The 19,350-nt window shown below is 47.5% G+C and overlaps 1 protein-coding gene across 2 annotated transcripts in view; it reads right to left on the reverse strand.

Moving 5' to 3' along the window:
* Positions 1 to 19,350, reverse strand: part of ASH1L (ASH1 like histone lysine methyltransferase) — a 76,549-nt gene that overhangs the window by 29,465 nt on the left and 27,734 nt on the right. For both annotated transcript variants that reach the window (XM_081891287.1, XM_081891286.1), the window contains exons 4-6: positions 9,676 to 9,777; positions 5,956 to 6,658; positions 4,908 to 5,087 (exon numbers count right to left, since the gene is read on the reverse strand). In XM_081891287.1, coding sequence (XP_081747413.1) covers positions 4,908 to 5,087; positions 5,956 to 6,658; positions 9,676 to 9,777 — 985 coding nt within the window. The remainder of the gene's footprint in view (positions 1 to 4,907; positions 5,088 to 5,955; positions 6,659 to 9,675; positions 9,778 to 19,350) is intronic.

The raw sequence follows: 19,350 nt of genomic DNA on the forward strand, positions 1-19,350 counted from the left end.
GTCAGGTTCATAATCTATTAAAGAAACACTCTCTGAATGGTAATACTGTACAGCCACAGGGCTCTACGTCCACTAACTTCAACCTGGCACGTTCACGGTAAAAGGCCTGCAGATTTAGCCAGCCGCATGTAACTAAAACCTGCAAATTAGGAGTGGTCCTAAAGCTCTTAATTTATTTTCAGTGTGTGCAGCACATACTGGCTGATAGAACTGCCCTCTGCTGACCTACTTTCAACAAGCCTCTATACCGCCAGCGCAGCAGTAAACTGTACTGCCACAAGAGGGTACTGTACCATTGTAATCATTAGGTGTGCAGGCCCAAAACTTCTCCAGCACAACCCCAAACAAGCAGCAAACACTGGTAGGGCCAAGGGGGGGTACATTGCTCTGGACGTCCTGAGAGGGGTCAGGGCCCCATTTTGCATCATCACAACCTCTGTCCGACTGGGATGGAGGTCACCCCCACCCACGGCAGCTTTTCTCGCCCTCTTGCACAGCAAGCAAAACCGTTTATGAAGTTCCGACAGTCTGAAAAAACCCCAGCTTTTAAGGAGGGCCTCAAGGTTTAATAGACGGCACTTATTAAACGCTTTCCAGAGGACACAAAAACGCACACAGTTTTTAACAGAAGTACAGTTGTACCTTGGATCCTGAATGCCTTGGTACTTGGACGTTTTGGCTCCCGAACGCCGCAGACCCGGAAGTAAGTGTTCCAGTTTGCAAATGTTGGAATCCGAATGTCCCGACAGGGCTTCCAATTGGCTGCAGGGCCTTCCTGCAGCCAACCAGACGCTGAGCTTTGGTTTCCAAACGTTTTGGAAGTCAAATGGACTTCCAGAATGGATTCCATTCAACTTCCAAGGTGCAACTGTACTTGCAAAACTCTCCAGTGGCAAGACACCATCCTCTCTTAGGACTTCTCCTGAGACCAGTGGCTGGTGTGGAACATGTGCACATTTCCCCCCTTCAGAAAAATCATTTAATTATTAGCTCTCCACAAATTTGCTGATTGGTAGATTAAAATTCGCAGCCCCACTCTGGACAGGGTTGCACTCTCTTGGAAGGAGCGGGTGCAGAGAACTGGGGTACTTCTGGAACCCAACTTTGACATTCAAGGGCCAGGTGGTCTTGGTGGCTGCAAATGAGTCCAGCTAGCTTACCAGCTGCAGCCTGCTTTGGACAGGTTGACTTGGGCCAATGTACTCCAGCCTCTGGATTATTGTAATGTGCTCTACGAGGGGCTGTCCCGTGGTCCAGAATGCAGCAGCCAAGTTACAGGCTGGGGTGCCATTTAGAACTCCTGTTTTAAAGCAGCAATTGCTGGTTGCCTGTTTGTTTCAAAGGTGTTCACAGACATGACTGACTTAAGGTCTCAAATATATGAGAGACCACCTCCTTTCCTGCAGATCTTCCCAGCCATTAACATCAGCAGAAGGGAGCCCTGATAGTTGCCCTGCCATCTTCCCAGACTCAGAGGCTGGCAGCCAGCAAGAGAGCATTCTCTGTGGCAGCGCCAAAACCACACAATTCCCTCCTTGTAGAGCTACATCTAGTGTCATCGTTATTCTGCTTTATTGCATGCTGAAGACATCTCTCTTTATCCTGGCCTTTGACAGCTGAAAAGTATTTCTGTTATCTACCTACAAATTGTTAATTTATCAGGTTTTTATTTGGTTTCGAATTGCATTATTTGTGCCATTGAAACCCGCCCTGTGATCTTAATGTGAATGGCAGGTAATAAATCTGATAACCAAATAAAATCAATGAAGCAATATTTCTTTATCTACACAACAGCCTTACTTTCGAGCAAAGAGGCCTGTTTCCACCCTCCATCCCGCAATTATCCCCACTGAACAGCATTTCTGGTCTGCGTTTCTGATGCTATTTGTGGCTCATGGGAAGCTGCCTTATCCAGATATAGACCCACTGGTCCAAATAGCTCAGCACCGTCTCTTATACTGATCGGTAGAGGCTGTTCAGGGTGTCAGGCAGGGGTCTCTCCCAGCCCTACCTATAAATGCTGGGGATACCTCCAACATATCAGTGTTAAGTGAACACATGGAAAGCGCCTGCCTTAGGTTTGCTCATTTTACCGAAGAAAAGAGAGCTTCCCCGGCACTCAGTCTTCATCAGGAGCCATAAATATCATGTTGATGAGACTTATCCTCATCAATAACTTATAAATACAGTGGTTTGCATTTCAAATACCAGAATTCTGCTCAAGTGCTTGTGAAATGCTGACATAGTTGCCTTTGGAAACAGAAGGCTGACTGATAAACATTTGGTCTTTTTATTTCTATGAATGTCTGTGTCTATAATGTGTCATTTCAATGTTAGGATCTTTTTTAAAGAGATGTGATTTCAAAGTGCGTGGTTTTTGGTTTGTTTTTCCTTTTAATGCAACCCTGAGGAATTTCCAATTTGCATATCTTTCACAAAGGGAGAATATGTTTTCGGGTTAATGCACTGCTGAAACCTCCCTGCGTTTTTACTTTTGCAGAAACAATTCGTCCCAGACTCAGTTCACTTCCCATGGAACACCTTTCTCCCTGAAAACTCTGCCCTCGCCAAAGAACAATCAGAGGCCAAGTGGCAAAATTCTTCCTCACTTGGGGAAAAGCAATTTATGAGAGCGAACAGAGCTGCCAAAAGGGTTCTCAGGAGAGTAAGCCGCTCCCTGATCTTAAGAGGAGATGCTTCCAATCCGTCCTTTAAACAAAAAAGGAAAGGAAAGGAAATGCTGATGAGTCACACATCTTGTGAGCAAAGTATTCTTTAACTTGGCTACCATTCAGGAATTTTGCGTGTGGGCTCCAGAGAGGAGACGAAAAGTTGCATCAGATTGCATCCCAGAGCGACGGCATGCCTGCAAAGGCTGTCTCCCTTGGGCTAATGCAGGCTCACAAAAACCAAGGTTTGTGCCAATTGGTGTATGAAAACTACAGCAACTCATGTTGCGGGGATGGTGGGGTCCAAAAGTGCCAGCCTGATGTGAATCATATTCTAATGGTTTCCCTATGTTATCAAAGTATGTTACAAGCACACAGCCGGCGGCAACAAGATCTGCCACTGGGCCTCAGCCCACTTCCTCCTGAAAACGGGACCTTAGGCAAATCATTCACTCAAGGGGGCTGCCCTGCTATGCGCTCTTCGGGAAACCGGTTAAATAGGACTGAGAGGAAAGTGCTCCACTTTCCGAGTGCCCCTTTATGTCATTGTTTAGAAGCAGATAATTCCCAAAACCTGCCTCAAGAGGACAATAAAGAGGGGCTTCCCCTTTAGTGTCTCTCTGGACTAACCAGCCCAACATCAGTTTGCCATCTGGCCAGGATGAGCACAGGAAGCTACACGGTCAGAAGATCAGGACTGTCCCTGTGGCCTTGTGAAATTCTTCTTCCACATGCTACAACCACACCCCACTCTCATTTTCTCAATGGATCAGAGTGCAGCATGACGTTTGCTAAAGTGGGACACTCAGGGGCAGTATCTGAAATTAGCCAGGCACTGGGCAAATTTTGCACCTGGTTTTTGACCACTTGTGATCAAGTGAAGGTGCCTAGGCACCAGGATAATACTTGAGATCTCCACCATCTGGAGGTGCATGCCTGGGGATCATTGGATGTGAACTGTTTTCAACACACTACCCTGTAGAATTTCACCCCACCCTGTAGAATCCTATCGGTTATATATTATCTGCACAATCAAAATGAATTTCTGGAACCAGACCGAGCAGGAACAGTCACCATTAAGAAAAAGAGGTCATATAATAGGCCAATAAATATGTGGACTGTCCCTGGATCAAGTGACTTTTCTACTTTAAGTTCTCAAAGCTCTTAACCTAGCTCAAGGTTGTCCACTGAACTAGCCAGATTTTTAGCTGAGATTCAATCCCAGCCAGTCCATCATTTGAAAAATAAGACTTTAGCAGGGTCTTGACCCAAAATTGCAACTAGACATTCTGTTTTGGCAACTGTAACCTTGGTTTAAGGAGCCATTTGCCACCTAGTTTATATAACTGAGCTTCTGAATGCAATGAGTCTTCTAGGGCAGTGTATCCCAACCTTGGGTCTCCAGCTGCTTTTGGACTACAACTCCCATCATCCCTAGCTAGCAATACCAGTGGTCAGGGATGGTGGGGAATGTAGTCTGAAAACAGCTAGAGACCAAAGGTTGGGAAACACTGTTCTAGGGCAGTGAAAGCAGGTCCTGCCCAACCATAAGGCGAATTGAGGCAACTGTCTCAGGTGGAAGTCGCAGCAAATTGGCACTCAAACATGCCTCCCCCACCACTACCAGCTATCCACAGAAGCCTTGCCTTGGCAATGCCTCTGCATGGCTTTCCTCCTCCTGTGACACTTTGAGAAAGGGCCACAGGGGTCTTTGCCCAGAGTGAGGCATCCTGGGCAAAATGGCCCCCAAAGTGCCAGTGCTTTCCATCAATAACATGGTAGAAAAATGTGGATCCAAGGCACTCTCAGCATTCCAGATGTGCTCACAAAAGTTTCCAATCCCGGAGCTAAATGCTCCCCACCCCCGGCACCAATTTGCTTTTATCTCCACTACTATCTCCCCTTTCTTTCCATCTAATCTTTGACCTGAAAGGGCAGAGAAGGGTAGCTGGGGAGATTGTTATTGCTAAAAAAGAAAATAAAGTTTTAAAATGTAGATGTAATTTAAAAAATAAATAAATTATAATGTGCTTTATAACTTTGAGCTCCTTCAAGGATGGCAACTGAGCAACACGGCCAAGACTTCTAGAGGTCTCTCTCAGACCAGGGTTACCTGGGAAGGTCTGGAGTGTCATTGCAGGCCTGCATTTTCAATTTTTATGGTTCCAAGCGTCCTAATTCAGGGGGAGGTAATGGACGGACCTAGCAGGCTATGACATTTCAGCAGGTCCGACTTACTCGGTGGTTTTGTACACATCAGAGTAGAGCCCTGCCTTCTGATATTTCTTCTTTGGGGGGCGCGGAGCTTTCTTCTCACGCTGCACAAGGGAAGTCAGAGGCTGCTCAACATTCTCCAGCTCACGCGGCTTCACTATCGCCTCATCAGGAGGAGGGGACTCTGTTGTTGTCTCAGAAAAGCTGGAAAGGTGGGGGGAGGGGGGAAGAAGGAAGAAACCAGGAAAGGTAAATCAGACCAGCAGCAAGTATGGCAGGAGAAAAATTATGCAGTGAGTATGCATCATTCAGGGGCAGAGTATGCATGCAGAAGGTCTCAGGTCCAGTCTTTGGCATCTCCTTGGTTGCCTACCAGAGACCTTGGAGAGGTGGCTGCCGGTCAGAACAGATGATACTGTGCTAGATGGGCCAGTCATCATCATCTGTATGCTGCTTCTGCACAAAACTGTGCCCAGAGTAGCTCCAACAGCTCAGGCTCCCCCAACCTGGTGCCTTCCAGATGTTTTGTACAACTCTCATCAGTCCCAGCCAGCAAGGGAATTATAGTCCAGAAACATCTGGAGGACACCTGGTCAGGTACGGCAGTCATAGCCAAGGCCTTACTTGCCAATGATACCAGGTTCAGTATCTGACAGCAGTTGAGGGAATGACCTTTACCTGACATCTTGGGAGAGCTCCTGCCAGCCTGAGTAGGCAAGACTGGGCCCAAGAACCAATGGTCTGATGAAGCTTTGTGTGTTCAAAGGTCAGCTGGTGCATAATTCCCTTCTTCAGTGGTCATGATGCTGTCTTTGTTTTTATTTTATACTGTATGGATCATGAGGACTAGAAACTTTTATGCACACCTACAACAATTCTGTGCAACTCAGATCCTCCATGCAGCTCCGATACAGGAAGCCTTTGGCCTCGTCAATTGTTGCTGAACTGCAACTCCTATCACCCGTGGCCATCAGGCAAAACTTGCTAGGGCTGATGAGAGTTGTAGTTCTGCAAACTCTGGGAGGGCCAAAGCTGAAGCCCAGCCAGTAGTGTTCACATGTAGAGAGATTACCTTTTATTGCTCTCCTGCTCATCATCTGGTAGAGGCTTCTGCCTTTTCCTGGCCTGCTCCTCCTCCAGCCACCGCTTCCTCTTCCAGCCTTTCACATTAACCCCCTGAACCACTGATTCTATGGCATCAGTAACCGTGTCAGGACCGCAGTGGAGCAGGCAGCCTTGGCCCACGCCGTCCAGTTCTTGGCTGACAAAGCGGCTCACCTGGAGGGCGTGGACTGAAACCACTGAGGGCAAGGGGTACTTCCTGGGCCGGCCGGGCCGGCGCTTCACAAAGTTATTGCCAGTCCGTGCCTGCCTCTGCAGCTTCTTGGCTTTGAGGATTTTGTTGACGTGGTCCAGGTTTTTCTTAGTGGCCAAAAGCTTGTCGTAATTGCACATTTTCCTCGCCTGGCACTGCATGGCTTCCACCATGCTCCTCTTGAGGTGATGGGGGGAGTAGCCGCTCAACAACCGGTCTGAAAGGAGCGAGATGCCGTCGCCACCCGCGTTGCCCGGAATCAAGAGCCCGCTGCTCTTCTCCCTGCTGGGGCTTCGGCTGGGGCTACCTGAGGGCAGAACAGGTGTGTGCGTCATGACGGCCTCAAGGGTCTTGTCCAGGGCACCCTGGCTTTCATGTTGAGCCATGCGCTGCAGTAGATTATCCACAGGATCTTCCACTGCAGTCCCGAGCCTTGTACTTCGTGAGGGAAGCGGGGCCACTGGAGAAGGAGAAGAAACATCAGGAAGCATAAGTAGGTTCGATTTTCATTTATCCACTTATTTTAAATACATATATGCCACATAGGTTTGAGCAGATGAAATAAGATAACTTGTAGTACAAACACACCCTCCAACTTTAGCAGCAGCAGCAGGAGCAGAATCAATAATTAAAAGCTTTCTGAAAAAGACAGGCCTTTAAGCACATGACTATAAGTGATGGGGCCAGGTGGGCTTCTCTGGGCAGGACTTTCCACAACAATGGAGCCATGACCGATAACACCCTGACTGCATAAATGCAGGTAGCAAAAGGATCTAGGGCTTTAGAAATAACAACTAGTACCTTGAACTGGGCCCAGAAGCAAGTAACTACTAGCCAATGAGGATGGAACAACGTTGTGCTCCAGCCAACCAGCTGCACTCCAAATTCCAGCAGTATCAGAGTTGGACCAGTTGAAGTTTCCCGACTCTTTTCCAGTAGTCTAATCAGGAATTACAAATGCTTGAATGATAGCAGTGAGGTCTATCTTCTTCAAGAAAGGGTGCAGCTGGTAAGCCAGCCTAAGCTGGTTAAAAGCTTTCTGATTTTTTAGGGTTGTGTATGGCCATCCTCACACTGTGCTCCTTTGAGGAGGGTGAAATTATCTGGGATTCCTCGCAAGCACACCATCTGTTGAGGAAATAGAGGGGCCTAAGCAGCTGCACTAACCGATGCTAATCCAGCTACACAACGTGGCTTGCGGGGGGGGGGGGGAGATGCTGAGTCTCGATAGTCTGCCCTTGAACTGATGCTCCCGTTTTTGGAAACGATCCAAGAGGATCCAGGCAACCCCAACCGCATGAGCCTGGTAACAGCTGCAGCGCTAGGCAGGGAAGACCAGAGAGCATTTGATTAACAAAGGAAGTTTTTCGTAAGGCTACGGTGCCTAGGGAGGATTTCACGGTGAGGATGGGCAACATCAGCAGCTTCCATTATCGCATTCTGACCCCTCCCAATCTACACCGCTTCCTCCCCGACCGCAATCCAATTCTAACACTGTCTCAACCTAACCTCACTCTCCTCATCTGTCTCGCATGGTGTCAACTGCTTAAAATGCCACCTGCTGCTATCTTTCCAGCTGCGGCTCAGCCTCTCTGTACCAGCCGACAGCTGTAGCCCAGCCAGACTGGCAGCACAACGGTACTTTAGGCCACAAGATAAGCTTTCCCCAACCCCCTTTGGTTATTCCAGTTGAATTAGAGTAAGGAAGGGGTGGGGGATGAAGACGAGAATCAGGAATAAATAAAAATGAATAAAAAGTAGGAGTCACATTAATCACTTGAGGGAACCGAAAGATGACCACAGATGTGGACTAAAATTCATGGAGAATCCCACCTGGGACGTCCCCTTATCCGTAAGACGGGACACTCTTAGGCCTGTTTTTACTTGTTGCTATTTCTACAATTTTTTATATAATGTTTCACTCACGTGCTTAAACAGAGTTTTAATGCCGTTTTATTGCTTTTTGTGCTGCTGTTGCATACTGCTTAAGAGATTTTTAAAATAAGCAATTGAGACAGGTTTATAAATACGTACATTTGTAATTTGTTTTTAGTGTTGCATTTTAAATTGCTGTGACTCACCCGGAGCCATTAGGGGTGAAGGGAAGGGGAGAATCATAGACTTGTAGAGTTGGAAGGGTCCGTGAGGATCATTTATTCCAACCCCCTGTAATGTAGGAAACTTTTGCCCAACATGGGACTTGAACCCACAACCCTGAGCTTAGGAGTCTCATGCTCTACCAACTGAGGGAAGGGTAATAAATCAAATTATTATTATTATTTATTATTAATAATAGAGAAGACTTCTTCCAAGCTTCCTCCTGTGAAGAATGACACAAGCAGAAGGAGCTTTTGATGTCTCCATAATGCTATGACCCTAAAAGTGCATTCTTTAAGGTGATTGGCTAGGCAACTTGATTGGGTGGTTGACCCGGGAGCAATATATGGCACATCCATGGCTGCCCAGCAACTACAAAAGTGACCGTACCCACTTCCTCTTCTCTTCCTATGCAGCATTAAGCTTTACTCAGCCCACCTGGCATAAAGACTGCTAAAAAGCGGCACACATGAAAATCCCTTAAAGCGAAGGTGGTAGCTGGAAGACAAGTAACAACAACCCAACTGGTGCAGGAGTCGGATTAATTGATGAGCTCTGTATTACTCTCTGATGCACTCTGAATAGAAGTTTCATCATGGAGTGGTATCTATTGTCATCTTGCTGTTCACCAGAAAGCTGGTGGTTCGAGCCCACCCAGGGATGGCTGTGGGCAGGATTCTTGCACTGCAGGGAATCGAACCAGCTGGCCCTTGGGATCCCTTCCAACTGTATGATTCTTCAGCACCCGGTCCCAAATGAGTCACAAGCCTACTGACTCCCCATTTATTTTATAATTTCTACCTCACTTTTTACTCATTTGAAGACAACACCCAAGGCAGTCGCACTGCTGACATATTGAAATTAATACAGCAGCTACTGAGAAATCCGACTCCTGTGCATCGCCTGGGCTTCCAACGTGGTGGGTTTTTAATTGACAGAAAGCTGATTGCCTCCCATGAACCAGATTGTGCCCAAAGGATCCATGACCAGCCCTTCTAGATTATCTAGCAGAATAACAAGCATGGCATAGAATTTTAGAGTGGGGATGGGGAACCTATGGCCCTCCAGATGATGCTGGATGCCAAGTCCCATCATCTATGAGCAGTGGCTATGTTGGATGGGGCTGATGGGAGTCCAGCAACATCTGGAGGGCCACCAGGTTCCCCACACCTACTATACACTTTTCTAAGTGCCTTTAATATGAGATCCCAGATTGGCTGGGACATAGGTGTAGGTCAGAGATGGGGAATCTGTGGCCTTCCAGATGATGCCTGACCACTGGACCATGCTGCTGAGGCTGATGGGAGCTGAAGTCCAACAGCATCTGGAAGCCCATGGGATCGCTATCCTCATTTGAGAAGCAACAGGAGGTTTATTTGCCTGTAGAAGATGTGCTCTCGGATGAAGACCTCTTCCTGGAGGGGCTGCAGCTCGTGCCCTCCGATGGCCTCTGCAAGGGTTTGTCTTGTGCTGGAAGATTTCCTGGCAAAGGAGAAAAGCGTGTCAAAAAGAAACGGAAGGTAAGCTGTGCTTACCAATGTCAGAAAAGGATCAAAAGGAACCACAAGATCAGCGTTTCCCAAACTTGGGTCTCCAGCTGTTTTTGGACTACAACTCCCATCATCCCCAGTGGTCAGGGATGATGGTAATTGTAGTTCAAAAACTGCTGGAGACCCAAGTTTGGGAAACGCTACACTAGATGAACCCCTGCGGTTTTGTGTTCAGCTGAAATGAAGCCTAGGTATGCATTCAGCCCTTGCTTTCCTCCTTCCTCTTCCTCCCCCACCTTTCAACTGTAAGCGCCTTGGGGCAAAGACCTGGCTCCCCTCCATTTGCATCTTGTGCTATTTCTCTAAAGTCCAAGCACATCAATAATAACAAAGTGGCCTTTGACACTTGAGATATATTCAAGACCCATCCTAGTGACTTTAATTTATTTTTAACTGTTTTCAATGCTGTATTTTGTTTTGCTGTAACCAACGCTGGATCCTTCTGGGGAACAGCAGTTTTAAAAAAATCTGTCTAATAACGGCAACAACAACAACAGGCAAAAAAAGGAGGGGAAAGAAAACAAAATGGAATATAGAGCAGGCATGTTCAATTTGGACTCCGGTGCTGCAATTGGGAAAGAGGAAATGTTTCGATCTAAAAGACCACCAGGTGAGAGGCAGCATTTACAAAAACATGTCAGAAGGCTCCAACCACCACTTAAGAGGAGCTCTCCACGGCTGCTTTCTCTCTCCATCACTCCCTTCTGTCCCATCCATCCTTCCACTGAAAGGAACACCTGGCACATCTGGTTTAATGAAATTCAATTTCTCAGTTTTCCTTTTCCCACTGCTCTACTGACATCCAGAGAAATTGGTTCAACACCCCTCCCCAGTCCACACACAGCATTTTTTATCCCCCACCTCTAAGTGTCTCTTATACTCTTCCACCTGGAACTTTGGGGGAATGGGGAGGGAAACACACCAGAGAGTATTTAAGTGTCACAACAGCATGTCAGAACTTGGATACACACACACACGTTGTTCATCCTTTCCCCAGCTTATCACAAACAGCAGCCTGAGATTCTTTCTCGAAAAATATGAACTTCTATCCATTTCTGCATAATAATCCTGATGTCTACATACCCCCCCTTTAAGCCCAGATAATACTATTGCCATGCTGATGGTTTCTATTTTCAGCTTTTGTTTCTTTTCCCTCCTTCTAAGTAGCAAAAAGCTAAGTAATGCCTAGGGACAGTATCTCCAATACTGTGTATTATTTGAAAGTATTGTTTTACTAAAATAAAAGGCCTTTATCAAACCTTTGCAAATATACCAAGCAGAACAATCTGATCATTGGGCTGTGCTGGCTGAGGCTGATGGGAGTTGTAGTCCAACAACTTCTAGGGGGAGTCAGGTTCCCCAGCCCTGTTATAAATAGGGTGGCCATGCAGCTGGAGAGAGAGGTTGGACAAATAAACTTCTGAATGGTCCCAATAAGGATAATTTGTCTTCGGGCTGCGCGGTAACTCTCCTTCAGCACTGTTGCACATCAAGAGTACTGCTGAAGATAAATGGGACAGAAACTCGCTATCTCACACACTCCCTGCTTTCATTAGTATCGTTTCTGATGTCTAGACAGGCAAAGTACCGTATTTTTCGCTCTATTGGACGCACCGGACCACAGGACGCACCTAGTTTTTAGAGGGGGAAATCAAGGAAAAAAATATTATCCCCCCCCCCAGCCCCAAAGAGCAACGGACAGGCTGCACGCAGCCTGTCCACTTCTCCCAGAGCTCCTCGGGGCTGCGGGGGAAGCCCGGGTCCCCCCCCCCAGCCCCAAAGAGCAAAGAAGCCAAGACAGCGCGCGGGATCCATAGCCGCGCAACTTCTCCAGCCAGGAGCTAAACCTCTCCAGTGCAGCTAAAGAAGAAGACAAGGCAGCAAGCGCGATCCATCCCTGCCTTGGCTTCTTCTTTAGCCTTGCGCAGCATCTTTAGTCTTGCGCAATGGGATGGATTGCGCCCGCTGTCCACCGGGGCTGGACTAGATGACTCCTGGGGTTCCCTTCCAACCCTGCAATGACCTCGGAAGGTGTTTGGGGTCTCCACCACTGGAGGCTTTTAAGCAGCGGTTGGGGGACCATCTGCCTGGCGTTCTTTAGCTGTGATTCCTACATTGTGAGGGGGCTGGGCTAGATGACCCTTGGGTGGCCCTCCCAACTCTATACAGTCCTACAGTTCTGCGGCAGGAGATCCACAGCCACTTCACACAATGCTCACTCCCAATTTTCATCTAAGAGACATGTGGCTTCAGTGTCTAGGTAGGTACCCCCCTACCTGCCACACTTCCCCCACCCCACTTAAGCTGAGGGAATTCCTGCCCAGAGAAGCTCCCAGCAATCACGGAGGAGGAATCCGCTGCAGCCGTGAGCAGCGGAGGATCCATGGTCCCCTTCCTTCACTCCTCCGTAGTTGCTTTGAAGGAGGAAAGTGGGAGAGGAGCTGCTTACACGAGTGTAAGCTGCTCCCCTCCCACTTTGCTGCTTCAAAGGGAGCCCAGGACGAGGGAATCTGCTGCAGCCTCGAGCAGCGAAGAGGATCCATGGGTCCCCTCCTTCCCTCCTCCGTGGTTGCTTTGAAGCAGGAAAGTGGGAGAGGAGCTGCTTACACGAGTGTAAACTGCCCCCCTCCCACTTTCCTTCAAAGCAATTACGGAGGAGGAATCCGCTGCAGCCTCGAGCAGCCGAGGATCCATGGTCCTCTTCCTTCCCTCCTCCGTAGTTGCTTTGAAGGAGGAAAGTGGGAGAGGAGCTGCTTACACGAGTGTAAGCTGCCCCCCTCCCACTTTCCTGCTTCAAAGCAATCACGGAGGGGGGAATCTGCTGAAGCCTCCAGCAGCGGAGGATCCATGGTCCTTTTCCTTCCCTCCTCCGTAGTTGCTTTGAAGGAGGAAAGTGGGAGAGGAGCTGCTTACACGAGTGTAAGCTGCTCCCCTCCCACTTTGCTGCTTCAAAGGGAGCCCAGGAGGAGGGAATCTGCTGCAGCCTCGAGCAGCGAAGAGGATCCATGGGTCCCCTCCTTCCCTCCTCCGTGGTTGCTTTGAAGCAGGAAAGTGGGAGAGGAGCTGCTTACACGAGTGTAAACTGCCCCCCTCCCACTTTCCTTCAAAGCAATTACGGAGGAGGAATCCGCTGCAGCCTCGAGCAGCGGAGGATCCATGGTCCTCTTCCTTCCCTCCTCCGTAGTTGCTTTGAAGGAGGAAAGTGGGAGAGGAGCTGCTTACACGAGTGTAAGCTGCCCCCCTCCCACTTTCCTGCTTCAAAGCAATCACGGAGGGGGGAATCTGCTGAAGCCTCCAGCAGCGGAGGATCCATGGTCCTTTTCCTTCCCTCCTCCGTAGTTGCTTTGAAGGAGGAAAGTGGGAGAGGAGCTGCTTACACGAGTGTAAGCTGCCCCCCTCCCACTTTCCTGCTTCAAAGCAATCACGGAGGGGGGAATCTGCTGAAGCCTCCAGCAGCGGAGGATCCATGGTCCTTTTCCTTCCCTCCTCCGTAGTTGCTTTGAAGGAGGAAAGTGGGAGAGGAGCTGCTTACACGAGTGTAAGCTGCTCCCCTCCCACTTTGCTGCTTCAAAGGGAGCCCGGGACGAGGGAATCTGCTGCAGCCTCGAGCAGCGAAGAGGATCCATGGGTCCCCTCCTTCCCTCCTCCGTGGTTGCTTTGAAGCAGGAAAGTGGGAGAGGAGCTGCTTACACGAGTGTAAGCTGCTCCCCTCCCGCTTTGCTGCTTCAAAGGGAGCCCGGGACGAGGGAATCCACTGCAGCCTCGAGCAGCGAGCAGCGGAGGATCCATGGTCCTCTTCCTTCCCTCCTCCGTAGTTGCTTTGAAGGAGGAAAGTGGGAGAGGAGCTGCTTACACGAGTGTAAGCTGCTCCCCTCCCACATTGCCGCTTCAAAGGGAGCCCGGGAGGAGGGAATCTGCTGCAGCTTCCCCCACCTCCCGCAGAAGCCGAACGCTCTTTAAAGGGGCTGTGCGGCTTCTCCTGGCTTTTCTGGGAGGTGGGGGGATTCCCCCACCTCGTAGAAAAGCCCGCAGGAGCCGCGCAGCCTTTAAAAAGGGTGCCGCTCTTGGGGGCTTTTCCCCCAGGAGGGAGAAGGGACTGCTGCAGCCAGTCAGTCCCTTCTCCCTCCTGGAGAAAAGCCCGCAAGAGCGCACGAAGCTTGTGTGCGGCTCTTGAGGGCTTTTCCCGCCTGCCTCCCCCCTGCATTCGCTCCATAGGACGCACACACATTTTCCCTTGCTTTTTAGGAGGGAAAAAGTGCGTCCTATGGTGCGAAAAATACGGTAGATGTTGTGAGGGCAGTCACACACCCCCATGTATAAAGCAGGGGGGTGGGAAGGTCTAAAAGAGTGGGTGCCTGAGAAGAGCTGAACTTTCCCCTCTCACCTTCCTATTTAAAGTTATCACAAACATTCTTCATCTAGCCAGGCTGAGGGAGAACACTCCCTGGAGAAAGATGGGGAGGTTTCTGCTTCTCCTACAAAAATGAAGAGTCTAGGCCCTGCTTTTCAACAGCCAGCCAGTGTGGCGTAGTAGTTAGACATGGGTAGGCAAACTAAGGCCCGGAGGCTGGATCCGATCGCCTTCTGGACCCAATCGCCTTCTCAATCCAGCCGGCTTATGGTCCGGGAATCAGCGTGTTTTTACATGAGTAGAATGTGTGCTTTTATTTAAAATGCATCTCTGGGTTATTTGTGAGGCATAGGAATTTGTTCCCAATTACAGCAAATGAAGTACTGCCCCACCAGCTTCAATCTGCTCTCAATCAGCTGCCGAACCAGCTCCCTCTTCCTAAATCTCAGTGTTGCCCATTGTACAACTGAGCAAGGAGGGGACTGGAAACAAAACCAAAGTTAGTTGGCTCTGCCTGTCATTGGCTCTGGCTCCCCCTACTGCAGGATCACTGCCTTCTGCTCTACCAGTCCCAATCGGCAGCAGGCACACCAACGTTCGAGCCCCACATTGAGCAAAAGATTCCTGGACTGCAGGGAGGTTGGACTACATGACCCTTGTGGTCCCTTCTAACTCTATAATTCTATGAAAGTAAAATTTGTTACCCCCCTCCTGCTGCGCTGTTCGGTGCTGCTCCTTCATTAATTCTGTTTCTAGTTCACTTCTGTCATTTTATCTTATGGCTTTAATATAATTTGTACCTGTTTTATCGTTTTAATTGGGAGATTTCTGCTACCTGCCCTTGGACCATTTGTGAAAAGTAGGCTATTAAGTATAACTGAACAAACAAAGTAAATAAATTAAATAGAACCTCATTACAGAGGAGACTGTATATTGATGCTTTAAGTAGGGGCATGTTTGCAAACTTGAAGACTTTTTTTCTCTCTTTTTGCATGAATTCTGGCTAAGTGAATGGTGGCGATGGTGATACAAAGAGCACCACGTGAAATTATGGGTCTCGTCGGATGTTATATAGGCACACTTGTCAGGAAACCAAGCGCAGCCTTGGCGATCAAGCTTGCAACGGCCTCCACAGTGTGTGTGTGCCGCAGGCCAAACGAGGAAAGTTCCAGAGGTGTTTATCTCGGCGCTACTTAAATGCACAGCCCTCCGGGGCCTTTGCTGCACAACATGCCTGAGATGTGGCAGGAAAAGGTGAATGAGCCAAGCGCAGAGCTGAAAGCTGCTCTCAGATAAAAACAGCTGGTTTCAATTGTGGGAAGCGCACTTACTGAAAGCGATACATTTTCATCTGACTCACCAATTAAATGCACTAGCAGAGACGCAATGATTCAGAGATGGCACTCGGCAGGCTTCGGCCTAAAATGTCTGTTTTCCTTCTAATTAAGGCTGTTTCTCATCAAATCCAAGTCAGCTCACTCACGGTAATGGAATTCCTCGGGAAATTCCCAGAACTGCACTAACCAACACAACCTGTTTTCTCCTCCTGCTTTTCAGACTTAACCCGTTGAGGGAGGATGTCGCACTCAGCCTGTAAGAGGGAAGCTAAACTGGGGGCTTTGGGGGGAACCAGGTAACCTAGCCTATGGGAAAAGAGGAGGTGTAACAAGCCAAATCTGGGGGTATTTGTAGGTGCAAGAAGGGCAGCAAGAGTGCCACTAGATATTGGTGTGGAGGCTTCTCAGCAAGGTCTAAAAGCCTGATTTTGCATCCAGAGTAAAAATTAGCTTGCAGAACAAACTGTTTTTAAAAAGCACTGTTAAGCACTCTTAAGTCCACTGATGTTCATGGGTGTTACTAAAAGGATGACTAAAATTGAATATTTACCTGCTTGTTAAAAAACAAAAACTTCATAGTGACTGTAGCAAACCTGGCAAATTCTAGAGGAGTAATGGTGTTAGTAGTATATTACGGCAAGAACAAAAACAGAGCCTAGTGGCAGTTAAAAGACTAAAAGATTTATTATAGCATAAACATTTGTGGAGCAGAACCATGAAAGCGTAAGCCTCAATAAATCTGGTAGTCTTTAAGATGCCACAAGACTCTGTTTTGTATAGAAATGTTATCAACACAGTTCTTTGTTGGTTTTTTTAAACCACCCAAGAAAGTGATTTGTGCCACCCAGTAACCAAGCCCACAGAACTGTTTATAACAGGGTTTCCCAAACTTGGGTCTCCAGCTGTTTTTGGACCACAACTTCCATCATTCCTAGGTAGCAGGCCCAGTGGTCAGGGATGTTGGGAACTGTAGTCACTCAGTTTGCTTAACCAGTGCGGTTACCAGACATAGAGAAGAAACCATGAAGAGTTTCGTGGAACCTTCATGACTAAAAAAATTATTACAGCATAAGCTTTTGCGGTCTACAGTCATCAGGTAAATGAAGTGTCATCCTCAGTTACAGTTACACATGGTGTGTGGGTGGGTTGTTGGGATTTTCTTTTAAAAAAATATTTGAGAGGGGGAGAATTGTAAACAGTGAGGTCAGAGGGAAAACGAATGCAGAAAAGTAGAAATGGTGATGGTTACATAAGAAACGGTGGTAATTCACAACACAGTTGTTGATGACAGGCACATTCCGGCAATGGTAAGCCAATTAACATATATAATGTGTTAATAATCCATTGTCTTGATTCATTCCACTTGTGAAACCATTAAACCTCTTGATATATTGTAATGCAGCAGTTTGAAGTTGCGGTCTGCCTTTGAAATTCCTTTGCTCCATAAAGTCCACTTTAAGGTCACTTGCAAAATGTCCTGGAAGACTCCGGTATGGCTCCCCTTTAACACATACACAGCCCAACAATACAACAACACAAATCCACTGACAGCATACAACTGAATATAGCTAACTTAACCCAACAACCCCCCCAAAAAAATCCTACTGCAGCTAACCAAAGACAATTAACCACACCCTAGGCCACCCCAACCTCTCTCACCACCAAGGAAACATAACAAGTGAATAGAAAAAGAACCTATCCAAGTGACGCTGACACAAAACTCCACACATACACTAAGTAAAAGAACAGAAGCTTTACCACCCCACCCCCTCTCTCCTGTCCCCCCTTCTTTTTTGCCCAACCCTATATTGCATATAACACCAATGTCTCACGACAAATGTAACTGATCTGTAGAAAACGCAACCTGAAGAAAGAGACAATGCATGTGATTTTGTGAACGAGGAAAATCTTTAATAAAAAACATTTTTTTAAAAAAAAATGTCCTGGAAGGTTGAAAGGTTCCTCCACTGACTTCTGAATATTGCCATCTCCGATGTCAGATTTGTGCCCATTTACACACAGAGTTACCAGCTGAAAACACTCAAGCGTAGCATTAATACTCTACAGCCCATGCTGGACACTTGAAACTTCACTCACAGGCCTCGTGTGGTGGATCTGTATATAATGCCCTATATGTCTGAAGGAGTGTCTCCAGCCCCATCATTCAGCCTGGATGCTCGTTGCGAGAAGTGAGTTACAGGAAACCAGACAGAGGGCCTTCTCAGCAGTCCTGCCTGCCCTGTGGAACGCCCTCCCGTCAGATGTCAAGGAAACAAACAACTGACGTTTAGAAGAAACCTGTATTTTAATGTTTTTAATGTTTGATGTTTTACTGTGGTTTTATAGTTGTTGGAAGCTCCCAGAGTAGCTGGGGCAACCCAGTCAGATGGGCAGCATATAAATAGTAGTAGTAGTAGTAGTAGTAGTAGTAGTAGTAGTAGTAGTTTATAGAGAACTCTCTGACTTAAAACAGCTGCTCACCATCAACAACAGACCATGTAACAGAGATAGAGGCAAAGAGACCAGCCCCTGTAGGAGACTCATATGACAACTTTGTCCCTATGTCTGCCATCCACAACACTGGGGGTTTAGTCACCTGCTCATCTTCCAATGTGCCATCATCTGCCAGCAATGCCCTTCTGTATTCTACCAAGAACAAAGAGAACCAGTCTCTATGCAAAAGAATGGACAAAACTCTGACATCAGAAATGGCACTATTCAAGAGCTGATGAGGGAACATTGCAACATTCCAGGACATTTTTAAAAATGAAAATATGTTTAAGTATCCAATTTAATAAAGAAGACAAAAACAAAGATATGTGTTAAAAAGAGGTGGGAAGAAAAATACAATACAACGCTCACATTGAGAATCCTATAGTCATCAATAAAGGTAAAGGTACCCCTGCCCGTACGGGCCAGTCGTGTCCGACTCTAGGGTTGTGCGCCCATCTCACTTAAGAGGCCAGGGGCCAGTGCTGTCCGAAGACACTTCCGGGTCACGTGGCCAGCGTGACGAAGCTGCTCTGGCGAGCCAGCACCAGCACAGCACACGGAAACGCCGTTTACCTTCCCGCTATAAAGCGGTACCTATTTATCTACTTGCACTTGGGGGTGCTTTCGAACTGCTAGGTGGGTAGGAGCTGGGACCGAAAGACGGGAGCTCACCCCGCCGCGGGGATTCGAACCGCCGACCATGCGATTGGCAAGTCCTAGGCACTGAGGTTTTACCCACAGCGCCACCCGCGTCCCATAGACATCAATACTTTCCACTAAACTTAAACATGTAAATTGATATAAGCCCTCCAGGTGTCAAAAAACAAATTTGGTGTTTAGAAAAATATATGTTTAAATGTATTGTGTAATAGGCAGTGGCTCTTTATACTTCCAAGCTTGACTTACAAGACTCATAACGAGCACGAGCGTTTGCAACATCCACTTTTGTTGTCCTGCTATTAATCCCAATACTACAGAAATATGTAGTTTTAAAGTACTTGTACACAGCTTCAGAGCAAAAAGAACACATCACTGGACATGCCTGAATCATGTGCCTTTTCAGCATTACACTTCCAGAATCTATCATTATTAAGCAGTACCTTCATGAAGAAATATAGTGGAGTCCAATGTATCTGAAACAATTTTTGCTGGATCAGTCTCAATTTCAAATCCAGAAAAACATTCTGTATCGATTTTAATGCAATTTCCCATTGTTTAGGTTGTCCAGCACATCCTAATTCCCTATTCCACAACTCTCTATGCTCCTGAATACCTCCTTTACAAAGGTCTAACAGGCATTTATATACAGTAATTTCCTCCAACA

Source organism: Podarcis melisellensis (assembly GCF_964234715.1).
Source record: "Podarcis melisellensis genome assembly, chromosome: 16".
NCBI lineage: Eukaryota > Metazoa > Chordata > Lepidosauria > Squamata > Lacertidae > Podarcis > Podarcis melisellensis.